At 38.2% G+C, this 17,983-nt stretch overlaps 2 protein-coding genes across 4 annotated transcripts; one reads left to right on the plus strand and one right to left on the minus strand.

The window, feature by feature from the left end:
* The first annotated feature begins 4,029 nt into the window (after positions 1-4,029).
* Positions 4,030-12,633, plus strand: trpv6 (transient receptor potential cation channel, subfamily V, member 6). 2 transcript variants are annotated; one of them, XM_085471577.1, is made up of 17 exons: positions 4,030-4,118; positions 4,291-4,438; positions 4,534-4,631; positions 4,719-4,841; positions 5,410-5,550; positions 5,712-5,810; positions 8,099-8,274; positions 8,369-8,515; positions 8,622-8,701; positions 8,807-8,942; positions 9,712-9,798; positions 9,893-9,969; positions 10,062-10,227; positions 10,380-10,446; positions 10,545-10,813; positions 10,908-11,014; positions 11,972-12,633. In XM_085471577.1, the coding sequence occupies exons 2-17, from the start codon at positions 4,308-4,310 to the stop codon at positions 12,201-12,203; spliced, it is 2,136 nt and encodes a 711-aa protein (XP_085327703.1). In that variant the 5' UTR covers positions 4,030-4,118; positions 4,291-4,307; the 3' UTR covers positions 12,204-12,633. The 2 variants fall into 2 exon arrangements, with proteins under 2 accessions (XP_085327703.1, XP_085327704.1); XM_085471578.1 differs by having other exon boundaries at positions 4,030-4,113.
* Positions 12,461-17,921, minus strand: LOC146698778 (C-type lectin domain family 6 member A). 2 transcript variants are annotated; one of them, XM_085471580.1, is made up of 7 exons: positions 17,756-17,921; positions 17,409-17,507; positions 14,365-14,472; positions 13,953-14,081; positions 13,441-13,592; positions 13,208-13,305; positions 12,461-12,927 (listed from the first exon to the last, which is right to left on the minus strand). In XM_085471580.1, exons 1-7 carry the CDS (start codon positions 17,844-17,846, stop codon positions 12,798-12,800), a joined length of 807 nt encoding a protein of 268 aa, XP_085327706.1. In that variant the 5' UTR covers positions 17,847-17,921; the 3' UTR covers positions 12,461-12,797. The 2 variants fall into 2 exon arrangements, with proteins under 2 accessions (XP_085327706.1, XP_085327705.1); XM_085471579.1 differs by lacking the exons at positions 17,409-17,507; positions 17,756-17,921 and adding an exon at positions 14,553-14,753.
* Positions 17,922-17,983: the final 62 nt, after the last annotated feature.

The raw sequence follows: 17,983 nt of genomic DNA on the forward strand, positions 1-17,983 counted from the left end.
CGTCCAGATGAACAGAATCAACTTTTTGGAGATTTACTTTCCTGGGTGATTGAGAATGCATCAATATGTATTTGCTATCACTTCAACACCTTTGAATGTGTCTCATATCATTGTTATGCAGATGATATCCAACTGTACATTTCTTTTACTCCAAAGAATGTTGTAAAAATATCCATCCTTTAAGACTGTATTGATGCCATACAGAACTGGATGGCTGCTAATTATTTTCAGTTAACACAGAGAAAAGTTTTTGTTTGTGCTACTGACAGCTTTGTTTGCACTCTGATTATTAGTCTTGGGTCTTCATCATTGTTTCAATCAAATGTCAAAAATGTAGGTGTCAGATTTGATCAGGCTCTTAGTTTTAATACACATATCAATAGCCTTGTTTGATCCTGCATTTTATCTGTGAAATGCTGCCCGCCTCAGTCGAACGGTGTCCAAGTCAGAATTAGAAATGATAATTCATGCTTTTGTTTCCTCAAAGTTGTAATTCACTGTACGTTGGCCTCAGGAAGTCCTTTTTGGATCACTTACAAATCACTCACTGCAAAGTGCAGCTACTTATTAGGCTCGCTAGTGATCTCACTTGACACCTATTTTGCTGTCTTTGCATTATGTATCTTTGTGATTATTTCCAGAGCTATGCATGGTTGAATGCCTACTTACTTAGTGAACTGCAGTCATATAAAACATGCAGGTCATTGAGATCTTTGGACCAAAACCTGTTGGTGGTTCATCTTTTTGGACTGAACATTAAAAGAGACTGTCTGTTTGAGGTTGTGGCTTCTTAACTATGGTATGCACCACCACTACAGTTCAGATTTCGTTTCTGTGGGCTGCAATGAAACGGTTAAAAAGTAGCTCAAGACTTACTTGTACAGGCTTGCTTTTAAATTATGAATATTATTGTTGTGTTTTAATGTCTATATTTTTATTTGATTATTGTTGTGAATAACTTTGTGATCCTTGTCTACAATGGTTCTACATAAATACATTTTACTTATTTACTTGGTGCTATGTTAAATTTAACTCATATAAACTATCTTCCACTGACATTAAGTTAAACACAAAGGCTCAAATAAACACTGTGCATGTCAGACTGTTGATGAAGATGAAGAATATTAAAAAGGTGCAATTGGTTTAAGATTTAAATAAAAATATGCTTTAATTTCAATTCTGATCACATAAAGACAGACAACCCGCTTTAATCTAAAACGTTAATTTTAATTACCCTCTCTAAAAACTTTAAGGAAACAGTAATTCACAAATTTTGAAAATAGCATTATTTTTGTAACAGACCTTTTTTTTTTCATTTACAACGACATTGCACTCATGTAGGCTGAACAGTTGTTAAAAATTATGTTTTGTATATTTGATTTCATTTGCAGTATAACCTTGCAAATGAAATTAAAATATTTTCTGCAAAGTCGTGAGTGAACATTTACTTCGTCCTACTGAATTATTATCGTAACCATCTGAAGCCTGAACCATGAAATAACTGCCTTTTTATGTGTTTATTGAAGCTTGTGACAATTTTGTTTAAACAAGAAATTAAATATTAATTCACATATATGAGTTTTAATATTTTTTGCTCACACTTTATGTGTTAACTTTACACATCTGGTTTTTAAGGGGTAAAAAAAATCGCATTGACGTCTCAAAACGTGTGTATAAAATATGACACATTTGGCATTACGGGGTCAAAGAAAGATTCAAAATATTTTTTAACACTGAAAAATCTGATGATGAACTAAAGAGTAATATGAGAATGACTCATGTGACCTGGAATTTTCCAGATGGCAGAGGGTGATGGTTTTACATAATCCAATTTAATCATGATTTAAAATACATATTATAATACATCTTACTTGCAATATCATTTAATGCAGTCTATTAGGAATAATTAAAGTTTGGATATTAAGAAGCATGTGGGGGGAAGTTTTTTTATTTTATTTCATTCTTACAGTTTTTCAAAGAGTTTTTCAAATTACTTTGATTAATGGCCCATGTGTGGAAAGTTGTAGGTTCAAATCTCTGGCCAGTCAGGGGACTTTTGTAGAGTCACTCTAGAGACGTCCTGTCTGTGACTCTGTGGGTGTCCCTGTGTCCAAAGACATGCATGTCAGGTTATCAGTGAGATTGTTGGCTGACCTGTCTAGGGTGTACCCTGCCACTAGCCTCTAACTCACCTGTGACCCTAAGAGACGGAGTGTGTTTATCCTGCAGGCCGCAGAGGTGTACATTTGTTGTAATATCTCACAAGTGCTTCCTCTACAATTCACTTTGTTAATCATGTTGTTCTTTATGTTGTATCATTTTCTATTTTAATGCTTTGATTAATGCTTTTTAAAAATAAAAATGTTTTGGGGTATGCAAAGTTAAATATGTTGGAAGGGTCAAAAAAGGTTTTGCGCTGGTCTATTTTTCTTTTTATCATTCTAGGATATTTCTTTTTTTTTTTAAAGATATTCAGGATTATGTAATCCTTACACATTTATAGACTCACAGCTATAAGGAATCAGTCTCAGTTAATTTCTTCCTCTTGATCCTTGTTGTCCTGACAGATTTGACCAAGTTCACAAAAACTACAAAAGATATTTCCTGAAGATTTCTTTCATTTTAATTGCATTTCTATCACTAAACAGTTTGTGGGATTTTACGGCTAGTTTAACTTTCGTTTTGGTTTGGCTCTTAAATAACGGTCATCAAGTACTATTAAGTCACTCTGGACTCAGGAGTCAGCTGTCATAAGATTTCTGTAATAATTGTTTTCTGTGGTGTCTCACCTCAAATTAACTCAGTGTTGTTACACATGTCCAGAAACAGTGAACACCAAAGCCACAAAATCATGTTTTTTTTACAGTGTTATTGTTTTCTTATAAAGACCTTAGCAGTTTTGAAACTACTGGTCTTTATGACACTGCTTAAAGATGGTGCTCTCTGTCTGGTAAACAGCTATTATCTCCACAATACTAAATGATGGCCACATCGGCAGCCATTATCAGGGCCTCCTATAGTCTTCCTAAACCCTGTTTATCCAGTGGTTAACCAGCTTTTTAGTCATGACCTAAAAATGGTGCAGAAAAATATGTGTCCACTACAGCCGAGGTGACCAGAAATTTAAATGTTCGCTGATTCAATAGTTTGTAAATAAATCAGATCTCTGTAAATGAAATTTGTGGCTTTTTATCAGCTGAATGTGTCAACTCTGAAACTAATTGCAGTTTCACAAAACAACACGCGCCATTAGCTTTGTTTTCCACATTCAGAGAAAAGTGACATTCTCTCATTGAACATGATGCTGCTGCCAGCCTCTAGATGATCATTATAGTCTTTGTAGTGCAGTAATTACTGCATCTGGGATCATTCCTGTTGACACATGAATGGTGCTCAACATGTTATATCACTGTGAATGAAGCTAGATGTTTAGTGTTTGTGTGTCCAAGAAGCAGCATGGTGGAAAATCCTTTATAATCTCCATATTTTCCAAATAATTCCAGTTTCACTCTGAGGATTTTGCTCATTCATTAAAAAAAAAGATCCAAACTAAAACGCAATGCCATAAAGCGAGGTATAGAACAGCATGCTTGCAATTTCCAAACAGGTTTTCTTAACAGTTCACTACAAGTGGTGTGTTGACTGTCATGATCTTGCTGAATTTTCATAGTGGCCATGCAGGTTTCGGTGGTAGTCAGAGGAATGCTGAGAGGCCTGGTGATTGCATAGATATCCGCGAACTGGGGACTGGACCATTGTCACTTTGCTTTTAAGGAGATCAAGCCAATAATTTTAGATCAGCATGACAAAGGAATTCCTTGTCAACAGGGAGTTGAAGCACAGCTTTCTCTGTGGCACTTCTGACCAGTGAAAGTCTCCTTGCTCATTACTGCGTCACTGTCTTATTCTTACCTGTCAGCTTTCCACGCATCCTCCTTCTCCACCCATTTGCTCTCATATCTCCTCCCTCTTGGCTGGGACATATATATATATTGGTGATGCCACAGGGATTTCATCTCTCCTCGGGGACATTTTTAAAGGTGGTGTGTCCACTTTTGAGTGTTTCTCTCAGTGTCACCAGAGATTGAGGAGCAGCAGTTTCATTGCTTAAGGGTGAGGTAAGACTGAAAAGATTTACTTTAATTTATTAATAGAAAAAACTACCAAAATGAACAATTTTTTTTCCACCTGTGGATTTAGACTCCATAGCATTTATTTTTCACCCACTCTACTTTTGTCTTTCTTGAGTTTCTTAAAAAACATTCCTAACTTTTCGTTTCACAATTCTAGTCAAACCTCAGGTGCCAATGTCACCGTCTTTAGCCAGATCTGCTCCGAGCGAGCTCAACCATTGGTGGAGCCAGCTGAAGTTTCGCCTTCAGAACAAAAAAGGATGGAATGAAATGCTGGATGAGACATTTCTGCTCTACACAAAAGGGTAAACTCCTGCTGACGCCACTTTCCAGTACATTCAGTTTTGTTTAAAGTTTTACCATAAATCTGATTTCTTGTTTCTGTCCTTCTGTCCCTCAGTGTGAATGACATTCCTCTCTTCTATGCGGCTAAAAACAACAGTGCTGGTTGCATCAAGAAACTGCTAGGTTGTGCATCCACGAATATCTTTGAGAGAGGTACGACTGAACAAGGAGTTTAAACCTTACATTGCTGCCTTTTTGGTGTGTTTTCCGTGATTTTAGAAGGTGTATCTTCTTGTTCAGGCTCCCTGGGAGAGACGGCCCTTCACGTTGCTGTTATGAACGATAACCTGGATGCTGCTGTGGCTCTGATGGATGGAGCTCCTGACCTCATTAACGAGCCCATGACCTCTGAACTTTTCCAAGGTTGACATGCAGAAATTCATAACTGCAAAACACCAATGCACATCATGCAGACTGAGTGCTGTGTGTAACTATATAGATGTCAAGTTGGCAGCTTTTTGGTCTGCAATTCAAATAATTCAGCTTATTAGCAAAATCTGTGAGATTTTTGATACAGTGGATACAAGGGCATGTAAAAGCCTAACACAACAATTTAAGCAGGTTTTTAAAAAATCTAAGGACCTTAGAAAGTAAGCGAACTGAAGAAACTTAAAGAAACTTAAAGAAGTCTTAGTCACTTTCTTTCTAAGCTCCCTAATATTTTAAAAAATATTTTAATTAGTCAAATCATATCGCTGAGGTTTTGTTTTTTTTTACTTCATTATTTTATTCATCTAACAATAAATCAATAAAGGGCAACAAATTCCAATTATGAGGCCTCATCTGCTGCTTTTGGAGAGCAAACCCTGTCAGGGTTACAGTGGTGGATAAAGCAAAAGCATTAAGTGTAGGTTTTACCAAAGCTGGTGAAACGAAAACCAGTGTGTTGGCAGTGAACTGATGTACACTTTCTCTCTGTGCTCCGCCTCAGGGATTACTCCTCTCCACATTGCTGTGGTGAATCAGAACATCGACCTGGTTCGTCATCTGATTAGTCGCGGTGGTGACGTGTCCACACCTAGAGTCACTGGTCTGTATTTCAGGAAGAGGATAGGAGGACTTATGTACTGTGGTAAGCCAGCATGAGTGAACTTACGTAAAGAAATGTTTCAACCATTAATTACAAGGCCAGTGGCAGGACAATAAAACCCCAAACTGGTCCCAACATATGTGATAAAAACAAGGCAGAGAGAGATTTTGTGCAAAATAACAAAACGCGTGGCTTTTCATCAGGCGAGCACATCCTGTCTTTTGCTGCTTGTGCTGGGAATATGGATATCATCTCCATGGTAATCGATGCAGGCGCCAGCACCAGGATCCAGGATTACAAAGGTATGAGCCCTTGAGTGAGAGAAGATCAAGTATTATTTTACACTGCTAGGAAATTTGACTGTGTGACTGCTTAAGCCACAAAATATTCTGCATCCCATGTGTTATTAGGGTCTTATTTTTAATTTGATTTATCACAGCATTGTCTAAAATTCTCACCACTAAAGGACAAAATCAACCCTGATGGGTTTGCCACTAATTGCAGCTTTCTGGCACTGGTCTTGTAATTTAAACTCAAAGAACCTCAAGAATTACTGTCAGGCTCAAACTAGCAATTTTCTTATCTAACCAACAGCTGAAAATGCAAAAAGAAAAATTGACATCAGCCTGAAAAGGTAAAAGTTTCAGGCTTCTTTTTTGTCAAAGCTAAATTATATTGAGGAAACTGTTCATATCAAAGACACTACTGAGGCATTATACAATACAATACAATACAATAAAACGTTATTTGTATAGCACATTTAAAACCAGAGGTTGCCAAAGTGCTTCACATAATCCAATAAAACAGTAGTAAAGTACAAAGGCGGATAAGCTAGCAGGTGGGCGGCATTGTTTAAACAAGCATACAAGTACACAAGTACGCAGATAAGGAAGCAAGACTTAACGATAAAAACAATAAAACAATGTAAGTAAAAGAGTAAAAGAGAGGAAAGGGGAGGGCAAGAAAGTACAATTAAAAGGCATGCTCTAGGAGGCCGGGAAGGCTAAGCTAAAAAGGTTTGTTTTCAATCGAGACTTGAAGGTCTGGATCGAGTGAGACGCGTGAATAGTATGAGGGAGGTTATTCCAGAGGTTAGGTGCGGTCACCTCTGGTTTGCAGCCGTGACCTAGGTTGCACCAAAAGTAAGACGATCTCAGTGTTCTACTGGGAGTATTCACGCTAAGGAGATCAATAAAGTAGCTAGGTGCAATATTATTTATGATTTTACAAGTAAGCAGTAGGACTTTGAAATCAATGTGATGTTTAATTGGAAGCCAGTGGAGGCCAGTGAGAATTGGGGTGATAGACTCAAGCCTACGAGTACCAGTTAGAAGGCGAGCCGCGGTGTTATGGACGACTTGCAATCTATGAAGAAGGGCAGAATGAATCCCAGTGTATAGGGAGTCTAACCTGGATGTGACAAAGGCATGGATAAGCTTTTCTAGATCCTCACATGGTAAATATGGCTTGGCCTTAGAAATTAAACGAAGTTGATAGAAACAAGATTTAATAACAGAGGACACATGCTTGTCAAGTTTAAAGGAGCCGTCCTGGTAAACACCCAAATTACTTGCAGAATCGGAAAGATAATCAGCGAAGGGCCCGAGGACACCAGTTAGATGGGCTCTAGGGGTGTGACTGTCAAAGATTACAATTTCTGTTTTCTTGTCATTAAGGGAATTGCTCAGCAGCCAGTCTTTACCCACATAGCAAAATTGGTATGACCCGGATCTGGCCCACACAATGTGCTTACACATGGCCCACATACCGCAAAGAACGACGGCCCTTTGGTGGCCCAGATCAGGTTTGCCAGATGTGGCCCACACATGGGCCAGCACAAGGCCAGTTGCAGACACACTGGTGGTCCTGTGCTGGTCCATGTGTGGACTGCGTCTAGCAAACCTGATCTGGGCCACCGAAGGGCCGTCATTCTTTGCTATGTGGGTAACTTCACTTATACAATCGAAGAAGCGAAGCATTGATGAAGTATCACCCTCAGTCATTTCAAAATAAATTTGAATGTCATCTGTGTAGCAATGATAAGAGAGTTTGTACTTTTCAATAATATGACCAAGGGGTGACATATATAGAGAAAACAGCATAGGACCCAGCACAGACCCTTGAGGGACACCACAGGTAACAGGGGCAATGGAAGAGGAGTAGGTACCCATGGTGACAGAGAAGGACCTCTCCGATAAGTAGGAATTAAACCAACCAAGGACCATACCTGTAATGCAACCAGATGTTCAAGCCTTATTAAGAGAATGTTATGGTCCAACAGCTCAAAAGCAGAGGACAGGTCCAACAAAACTAAGGCCGCGGGGCACCCAGAGTCAGTAATTAAAAGAAGATCATTGAAGTACCTCGAGAGTATAGGTTAAAAATTAAAAAAACATTTTTAAATGCTAAACTAATTGTTGCCAGTTTTTGCTCACATAGCTAAATGTTTCAGAGTAATGACTGATTTCTGGTTTATGGGGACCTTCAGGAGGTTAACCCAGCTGTGCATATCTGAATATGAGCGTCTTATTAACAATTAATAGCTTTCTCCTGTCTTCTTGTGCCTCCTGCGTACACACTCTCCATACAGGCAACACAGTGCTTCACATTTTGGTCTTGCAGCCCAACAAGAACATTGCCTGCCAGGTCATTGACTTGATTATGGCACGCGATGCAGAGCTGGACCAGCAAGTGCCCCTTGATATGGTTCCCAACTCCCGAGGCCTTACACCTTTTAAGCTGGCTGCAAAAGAGGGAAACACAGTGGTGAGTAGTACCATGGAAGATTCACATGGTGACCCAAACATGAAAGGTGGAACAGATTGTTCCTAATCTCATCCTAACCCCCTGTCTCTTAAAGATATTCCAGCACCTAGTTAACAAAAGGCGTGTAGTCCAGTGGAGTCTGGGCCCTTTGACCTCTCACCTGTATGACCTGTCCGAGATCGACTCGTGGGCCGATAGCATGTCAGTGCTGGAGGTCATTGTGGCCAGCCAGCAGAAAGAGGTACAGAAGAATATGTAGGTAGCATTCAGGAGAAAATGCTAATTGTTATCAGGAAGTTAGTTCTGACTCTGAGATTTTTTATATCTCTTCTATTTTTGCTCTCCAGGCAAGGAAGATCCTGGAGGTCACTCCTGTGAGGCAGCTGGTTAGTCTGAAGTGGAACCTGTATGGGAAACATTACTTCAGGTAAGATTTTGTTAGTTTTGTTAAATCTGAACTAAAATACTTGAATTGTACACATGTCTATTGCTGTTTAACACACTGGGTTTCTTCCTCCCTTTTTGTTGTTAGGTTTCTGCTGTTTCTGTATCTCTTGTACATCGGGACTTTCACAATGTGCTGTATGTTTCGCCCCCTAAAGAACGCTCCAGAGAACTACACAACGTCAGATGCAGACAAAACTGTCTGGGTTCAGAAGACGCTCAAGGTGGGCCAGAACTATGAATTATCATAGACATTAGAAAACCTTAAACAGATCTCAACATTTTACTCACTATACTGTTTGAATGAGACACCTAAAGTGAAATTTTTATGTTCAATGTGCTGACTGTTTTTGAACTATCCCAAAAATATAATTAGATTTTTATTACAGCACATTTATTTTAAAGAGTCATATTTCAGATTAACCTTTTGGAAATAAAATATGAACATTTATAAAACTGACTGCCTAGAAGTAACATTAAACCAGCTCTCACGTGTTAGTACTAATTATTATGATCCAAATAGTCGACCGAATCTGCATAATGAGTACTTTGATTTAGTTTTCTACCCTCTTATCTTTGTTTAATTTTTTCAGTTTGTACTTCTATTACATGAGTTTTATGGAGTTGACGTTTTGGGTGTAGATGTTTAGGTCAGTCCCCACTAAAAATTCAGATTCCTCTAATTGAATCCATTATTACCCCCTATTTTCCCAGTCCCCACCTGCACTGGGGCCTGCTACACATTTTAGGAAGGCAACACTTTCATAGCGTGTCACTTCTACTTTGGCAGTTAGTACTTCCTGAACTACAGCACCACCAGAGGTTTTTTTGCCCCAAATTACTTCAGCCATAACTTACGTAAAAATTCAAATACATAAGATCCACTAAATGCATGTGTAAATGCCAAACTTTACACCTACATAAGTTACACTGTCAGACAATAATGAGATTTTAATATTTATAACAGCATCATTTCCTCTTTGTCCACCTCAGGAGAGTTATACAACACATGGGGATAATGTGCGGCTCGCAGGAGAGATTATCAGCGTCATTGGAGCTTTTGTCATCCTTGTGCTGGAGGTGGACATTTAAAATATGCTTTTTGTTTAAAAATATTCAACAGTACATTACTGTGAACTGTTCTGACCTCATGCATCCCCTGTGCTCCTAACAGATCCCAGATATTCTGAGAGTTGGAGCAAAGCGCTACTTTGGCCAGACGGCACTGGGAGGCCCTTTCCATGTTATCCTGTAAGCAAGCACACACACCCTCTGAGAACCCAAGCAAAGCATAATGTTTGGGAACACTGCCTAACCTTGCTGCCGCTCTTGTTTTTGACCAGTATCAGCTATGCCTGCTTGGTGGTGCTGCTGTGCGTGTTCAGAGCCTGTGAGGTGCAGAGGGAGGCCGAGGTGATGGCAGTGTGTTTGGTCCTCGGCTGGTGTAATGTCATGTTCTTCGCCCGTGGCTTCGAAATGCTTGGCCCTTACGTCATCACGATACAGAAGGTGCGGATGGGTTTCTACACGAGCTCCATGAGTAACAAAAACATGAGTTTGCTCTGCTCACACACCTGCTCACACATGTTTTCATTTGTTGTTTTGGTTTTTGAGGTTTTACATTTTCAGACTGAGCTCGCTTGTGTCTCGTTTCCCCCTAGATTATATTTGGAGACCTGACAAAGTTTATGTGGCTGATTTCCATTGTGCTCTTTGCCTTTTCCACCTGTGAGTATATTGTTAGCAATAAAAATAAACACAAATTTGACAAAACATTCTTTAAAGGAGACCTTCCTGCTCTCTTACAAACATTTTTTTCTTCTCAGCCCTCTGGATAGTCTACATGACTCAGGAGGTAGATTCCCTTCCTGCGTATCGCTCATATCCCATCAGCCTCTTCTCCCAATTTGAGCTCAGCGTTGGCCTCATCGATCTGCCTGTGGACCACACCATCCCTATACCTGCGATTGTCCATGTGTTGCACTGCACCTCCTCTCTGGTTTCCCACATCCTTCTGCTAAATCTGCTCACCGCCATGATGAGTGACACACAATGGAGGGTGGGCCAGGAGAGAGATGAGCTCTGGAGGACTCAGGTAACAGGGTTATTACACACACATGTGTAATCACCTCTTCAGCGTGCGTTAAGCATTGCTGTGTCATGTTTACAGCTGTAATGTTGTTATTCAGGTGGTGGCCACGACGCTCATGCTGGAGAGGAGGCTTCCTCGCTGTCTCTGGCCTCGACTTGGGGTCTGTGGGCTGAACTATGGCCTGAAAGAGTGCTGGTATCTCAGGTAAGATGCAACCTTGTGTCAGGAACAGACGAAAACCCACAGAAATCACCTAACACAGCAGAAAGGGATGTTATCTTTAAAAATAAAGTCAAACAGGAAGTTTGTACAGAAACGACAGCCACAGCTCATGTCACGCTATAAAATGCTCAATTCTTTTTTTTTATTGTAGTTTTTATATTACTTTCACACCTCCTAAGGCTACACTGCATGTTTTTCTTAGTCGATTCTTTTCATTTTTGCGTCCGTCTCATCAAGGTTAAAGAGGAAAAACATTCAGCCTGGCTAACAAAAGCTGCCTTTCAGTACAAATCAATTCAGTCTATTTCTCAACACATCAAATATTCCTTTGGTTGTGTTTTTTCTTATTTTATCTCAACTGGTGAATGCTCATATGAAAGAAAACATGAAACAAAAGCCAAAAGCTTGAAATTCGAAGTGCTGTAACTCAGTTTTATAAGTTCTTTCTACTCTTGACATACAACTTTGAATGCAAGCCCTTGTTTGAGCACAAGCTCCTGTTTGTGAGGGCCAACCAATCAGAAGACAGGTAGTTTAAAGTGAATTGGACAAATATGAGTTGCTCCAAGCCAGTATAAGACTAATAAGGATCATTTTGAACTGCAAGTTATGGAAAGCTAGTGTAGACAGGGAAAATGTGCATAATACACCCTTTTAAGTGTAATAGTAGGTTATATATGTATAAGTAGGGGGAAAAATATAGTATTAGTAATACGATAAGAATGGTGCTTCTCACTGCAGGCACAGCATTACTCATGGGTGAAGTCCATCAAAGGCTTTCATTTAGTGTCAGCGGGCAAAACTGTTTTCCTTCTGTAAGTGAATAAGCTTTTTGTTTTGTAGGTGGGGCCCCAAAAAAAAACGGAAACTAAAAAGAAGAGTGTAACATAATTAATTTTGAAACATGCGTGACTTTTTCTTTATTCGTCTTCTTTGCAGGGTTGAGGAAAGAAATGACTCCATGATGCAAAAGATGCGGCGTTACGTAAACGTCTTCTCCAAAGAGGATGAAAAGGAAACGGAGGGAGATGAAAATTCTGACTTCAAGGGAACCTTGAAGCTGAGACTTAAAAACAAAGGAGGATGGTGGGAGCTGGTTCGACACAGCGCTTTAGGTTTGGAGATGGAACAGGATGAGCCAGAGGAGGAACAGAGCATTAAATATGTTTAGAGAGAGATGCCATCTAACCCAGAAGTTCCTTCCTATCATCAACTTTGAGTCATATACATATTAAGTAGATGTAAAGAATTGCTGAATTTCAGTGACCTTGGGGTGAAAGAACCACACTATCTTGATTTTTCAACATAGTAAACAGTGCAATTATTTCCGCAGTATTATGCCATAGAACAGACTGTGATTTTTATAGAAATATGAAAGATGTCTAGCAGGAATATATGCTAAAAAAAACAACAACATAGAGATTCATCTTATCATGTAGGTAATGAGTAATTTTATATGAGAATAAAACTTTCTTAAAACAGTTTCACTGTCACTTCATTTGTAAAGCAGACAGCAGATAATAAAATCATACAAAACAAAGGAGCAAGGCACTTACAAAGCTTTACAATCAAATATTAGAGCAGAAATTATTCCACACTAAGCTGCAAGAAAATCTACTGTAAATAAACTGCTAAGTGTCAGACTTAGCAACTGTTATCTAAAAAGCTTGTTTATATTTCTTTGCTGGATACTGGAAAGAGATGTCTTGGCATGTTATTGTTGAATTTGATGCTTGCTGGCGGAACAGATTTGCTCGCGGTTCTTTTACAAGAGCTGCAGCTGACAGATGAAGTAAGTGGCGACGTTGCAGGGAGCTCTAATCCAGTTTCTGGCAGATGGGCCTGTGCTGTCTAGGATCCCACAATTCCCAGTTCTTGGATCTTCTGCCCAATAGCTGCAAAACAAAAGAAAGAGTCATTAACTATTATTCTGCAATCTATATCTGGATTTTTTCTTTGTTTGAACAAAGTGTCCACTTTATTAGGTACACTTGTAATTCAATTTGACAGCTGTGCAATAAATGTTTTATTTTATAAGCTTATTAACACATGTACAAACACCAATATGCACAGTGCAATAGTGGCAACCCTGATCTAAACCACAAACAACTATGTCTAAACTAGTCAATTGTCTGTTTTAATAACTATTTATAGAATCATTTATAGAATAAAGACCTCTCTTGCAGCTTTGTGCTGTCAACCCAGGTCCATTCAGTGCCTTTTTTAATGGTGCCGATCCAGTATTGGAGATTCCCTTTCTGTGTCAGAAAGTCCTAAAAGAAAAAACACCATTGATGCGTAACTATTAGCAATTATTACCACTTCATAAACTGCTTGCTTGTAATATATAAGCATATAGTTAATAACTCAAGGAAGGAAGAGAGCGGCATAAAAGTTATCAGATTCACCTGAACTTCTTTGCTTGTAATAACAGCCAGAGATCCCCCTCTGGAGGTGCAGTTCTGCTCGCTCTGGTGCCACTTCAGTCTAAAAGTCGACAGGAAAAAGCACGATCGGCCAAAGGTCATCCACCCATCACCACACAGCCGGCAGCCATGATCTGGAAGCAGAGAGAACAGGAAAAGCTTATTTAAAAAACAGGTTAATGAAAAAGTAAAAAGCTGTTAATCAGACCTGAAGCTTCCCACACTCTTTTTTTCCTTTGCATATTCAAGGGTTTTGCTTGTGATTTAATTTTCATCATATTTTCATCTTTATGCATGTATTTTTTCAGTTGCACAGAAATCTAAAAGAGTCTCAATTTTTCCTGTTCTATAAACAAAAAAAGAAGCCAAAGAAGAACACGAACTTGAGTCGAGACTTGTTTAAAAACTAATTTGAATCATTATGAAAGCAGAACTATAGCTAAAAACAAGGTGATTGAGAAAGAATCCCCCCCCCACTTTTTGTGCCTGCTCACGTTTAATGTGAATAGCTGGGAACTGGGCCTGGCAGTTCTCGAAGGAGCATCCTGGAGCAAACGCAGGTACTGCTTCTTTAGCTGTTGCGCTTTCCTCTACCACCGGGCAGACTGTGGGTCCAGTTTGCACTAGAAATCAGAGCACAATGGGAGGAGATTTGAGAGAAGGAATAATGCCCTGAGGCTGCAGCAAAGCAATAAGCAATAGTTTTACTCCTTTGTTATGCACTGTTATGAGAAATAGAATTTTAAAAATCCATAGCTGAAAACAACTGTGCACCATTTTGATCCTGCTCTGCCAGGACCTTCAGTCTTACGTAATCTGCTTTGGTGTTATAAACATGGTGGTGCCAGGAAGGGTTTGTTATCACAGCGCTGACATGAATTCAGATCCATGGCTGCAGCTACTCACGTTTCAGGCTGAGGATAATGACAACCACCAGAAGGACGATGCACATTAAGGTGAGGAATAAGCACACTCCACGGTACAGACGCACATTTCCTCCAGTTGGTTCTTTGCCTGAGGAAGACGACATCAGATAAATGTTAATGAGCACAACAAAGACCGCCATGAAGCCTGCAAAAGCTGCAGCTTCCTACCTTTCTTCCCCTCCAGTTCAACCGATAATTTGGGTTGCAAGTTTTCATCAGCCTCATCTTTCTTATCCTCACCGTAACTGCGGCAGAATTTAATATACATGGAGAAAAACGTCCTGGTATTTGAGAGAAAGCTTGTTTGCTCTGTTGTGCTCCGTCTTCTCTGCTGACTCAAGACTGGCTGCAACAGTGCAGTTATAGGACGCCCCCTTTGTCTCATCACCATAGCAACTTGACCTTCATAGATTCCTAAGTTATTCATGGAGCACAGTGCCTGGCTTGTCCTTGAATGACCCAAACTTTAAACTCTCTTCCTGTCTCTCTCATTTTAAACATTAGTCTGTGTGTGTGACAAAGTTCTGAGAAAAACACAGACACAGCAGACTTTCTCCTTCAAAACAGCAGATAACTAATTTCAGATCAGTATTTATGTCTAATGCTTTGGAGATACGGAGGATGCACACGTCACTGATGCAGATTTAAAACATTAGTCTGTAAATATCATGTTATAGTACAAGGTTTTGCAAAGAAAGAGGACGTGGGTGACGACTTAATGAAGCACAAGAGAGCAAGACTTGTTTGTTTGTACCTCAGCAATGTAATAAAAATATCTTCCATTAATCTAATTAACAACATATTCTTGTAAACAAAACCATTATTTGATTTCACCAAATTGCAAAAAAGAACATGACTCGTGCTGTGATAGCTTTAATTGGCTTTGTTGCCTTTTTGCGGGTTAGTGATCATAAAAAAGTTAGACACATTGCTGTGCCATGTTGTCATGCCGTCTTATGTACTTATTTATTTATTTATTTATTTATGCAGCTGTTGTTGTTGTCTTAACGACTAAACTGACTCACTACAACAATAAAGAACGATGGAAGTTCAACACAAAGGCCAAACTACAACAGGTTGTGAGTAATGTGGTTAGAGGGAAGTTTAGTTAAAATTGTTCTTTGTAAAGACACACAACAGACAGACTTCCTGTCAGACCGTTTTGCCTTCAGGCTGTGGGCGAATTTTTATTCGCACTGGGTTACATTAACAGCACAGCAACCTCAAACTACATGTGGTCTTATCATAATGGTTGCACGCAAATTGGATTAAAATGATGTAACAGATGAAGGAAAAACTCATGAACTAAGCTTAATTAACCAACATAAATTATAGCAGTAGCATTTCATAACAAAGCCCAGATCTTACAGAGTAATTTTACACAATTACGTAAGTAATTCTTCTGGACTTAGGATGTAATTTGATTAACTAAACATACTTACTTTTAGTGATACTTAGCATTTACAGTTGACATACGTGAAATTTAATTACTATAGGTATTCTGGACAGTTTCCAGTATATACCTACAAAGAGAAGAGTAAAGAGAAACTATTATTTTATTTTATTTAATATAATATAGTAATATAATATATATTTATAATGTAGTAAGGGAGGTTCAGACCCTTGACGATACAGCCAGTACCTTTGATACTAACGTGTAGATAGAAGGTAATTATTAGTAAAATATTCTATATCACATTTTACTCTATAAGAGACATGAAAATTAATGCTAAACAAATGATTAATAAAGAAAATATTTTTGTAATTAATTGATTATATGATAACATAAATGATTATACAATTAAAAAACTAAACAAGAAGAGGGCACAATAAGTTTTTCTCTAAAGTATCCCAAAGTACACACTAAATGAAAAACATTTTTTTCACCCTTCTTCTCTTCTCTCCATTAAAACAGAAAATCCTGAATCCCATGTTCTGCTGAGCCTGCTTAAAAGCATTTTTAGATACTAAAAATTGCACAATTTCCATGTGATTTAGACGAATTAAACCGAAAGCGCATGACAATAACACCATAAGTTGCGAAATCATGAAACGCCACCAATATATCTAGTTCTATTTTCCTGTATATTACTCTTTAATGGTAAGATTATTGATTATGTTAAGTAACAGTTTTATTAGCAGTGGCAGCTGTATTAATACTGCTTCTAATTATAAGACAGCAATATTTCAGAGTACCTTATATTTCAGGTAAACTTACATTGTTACTCCGCAGTGATTTTCATTTTTCTACTTTTTAACACAAATTCTTTTTTATATATATTGCAATATCTCCAGACATTAGTAAAAACACATTTTCTTGATGCATATCATTAGCATTATAAATGCATGGGAAAAACTGAGGGAGCTTTTTATGCCGAAACAATTTACTTAGGACAAAATGGTCAATAAATTCATTTGTTTTGAAAAGCAACAAATAATGTATCACGTCAAAGATCATTGTCTTAATAAAGACAAGAAATCTGCCTCTACATTGTAAGTTTTAGTGTAAAACAAGAAAACATCAACAATAAATCACTAAAAATAAAAAGACGGTCACAGCCCTAAATACTACAAACTGAAACATTTAATACCATATATCAAATATTCAGTACTATATTTATTTGATAATCCTACAAAAACATTAAAAAATAGTATTATACAGACTCTACAGTAAATTCTACAAAGATTTAAACATGCGCAATTTCACTGCAATGGTTACTATTATACACATTTTACTGTAACTGGTGATGCGGTTTGAAGATTACCAAAAAAAACCCACTTCTGCTTTTTTTTTTCTTTTCTCTTTGGCTGAATCGTTTTTTGTGAGAAACCAAAATATTTACTGCTTTAATTTATCTCCCAGATGGTAGATTATAAAGACAAAAAACACATTTATTATTATTCTGTATAATAATGATACTAAATCCTGTGTTTTACCTAAAGCACGTACTGAAAAAAGAAAGAACGAGCCGAAACTGGGCAACCAACCAGCTGAAGACACAAATATTTTGTGTAAAACTGTACCCAGTATTTGTTTTCGTGAACCAGCCGCAGAGAAAGCTTCTGAATAGACATCCTCAGATGAAATTTGCAGTTTGGCGTAGTGGTCTTGTTCTGCTTCCTCTAAAGATAAAAATACAGATGGACACATTTTAGCAAGAGAAATGAACCAACTGTGGTCGGCTTTCAAATAATCTGGATTTTCTAAAGTAAACTTTTTTAAAAATCTCAAAACTTTAAGGATTTTCTTTTTATTAAACAAGTTTTGAATCTTTTGCACAGTTTACTTACTTTACATAACATTTGCATGACTTGTATACATAATTTTAATTTAGACTTTGGTACAATGTAAACAGCTTCTTTTTTTTTACCTTCTTTTTTCACCTCCAGCATCGGTTCGCTCGGTCCTTCATCCCCTTCTTTGGCTTTTTCCGTCTCTTTGGGGATCTCTTGCATCTCCATGGCTCCCCTCTTCTTGTTTTCTCACAGTTTCGATTTTGCTGGAGCTTTTCAGACCTGCCTAGTCAACTGACAATGAGCTTATGTAACTTGTCATGCAGTTGCGCAGACACTAAGTGACTTAGACTTGAACTTGGACT

This window comes from Copadichromis virginalis, linkage group LG11 (genome assembly GCF_057382275.1).
Source record: "Copadichromis virginalis isolate Kocher_CV1m ecotype Utaka linkage group LG11, C_Virginalis_male_GT1.1, whole genome shotgun sequence".
NCBI classification, from domain to species: domain Eukaryota; kingdom Metazoa; phylum Chordata; class Actinopteri; order Cichliformes; family Cichlidae; genus Copadichromis; species Copadichromis virginalis.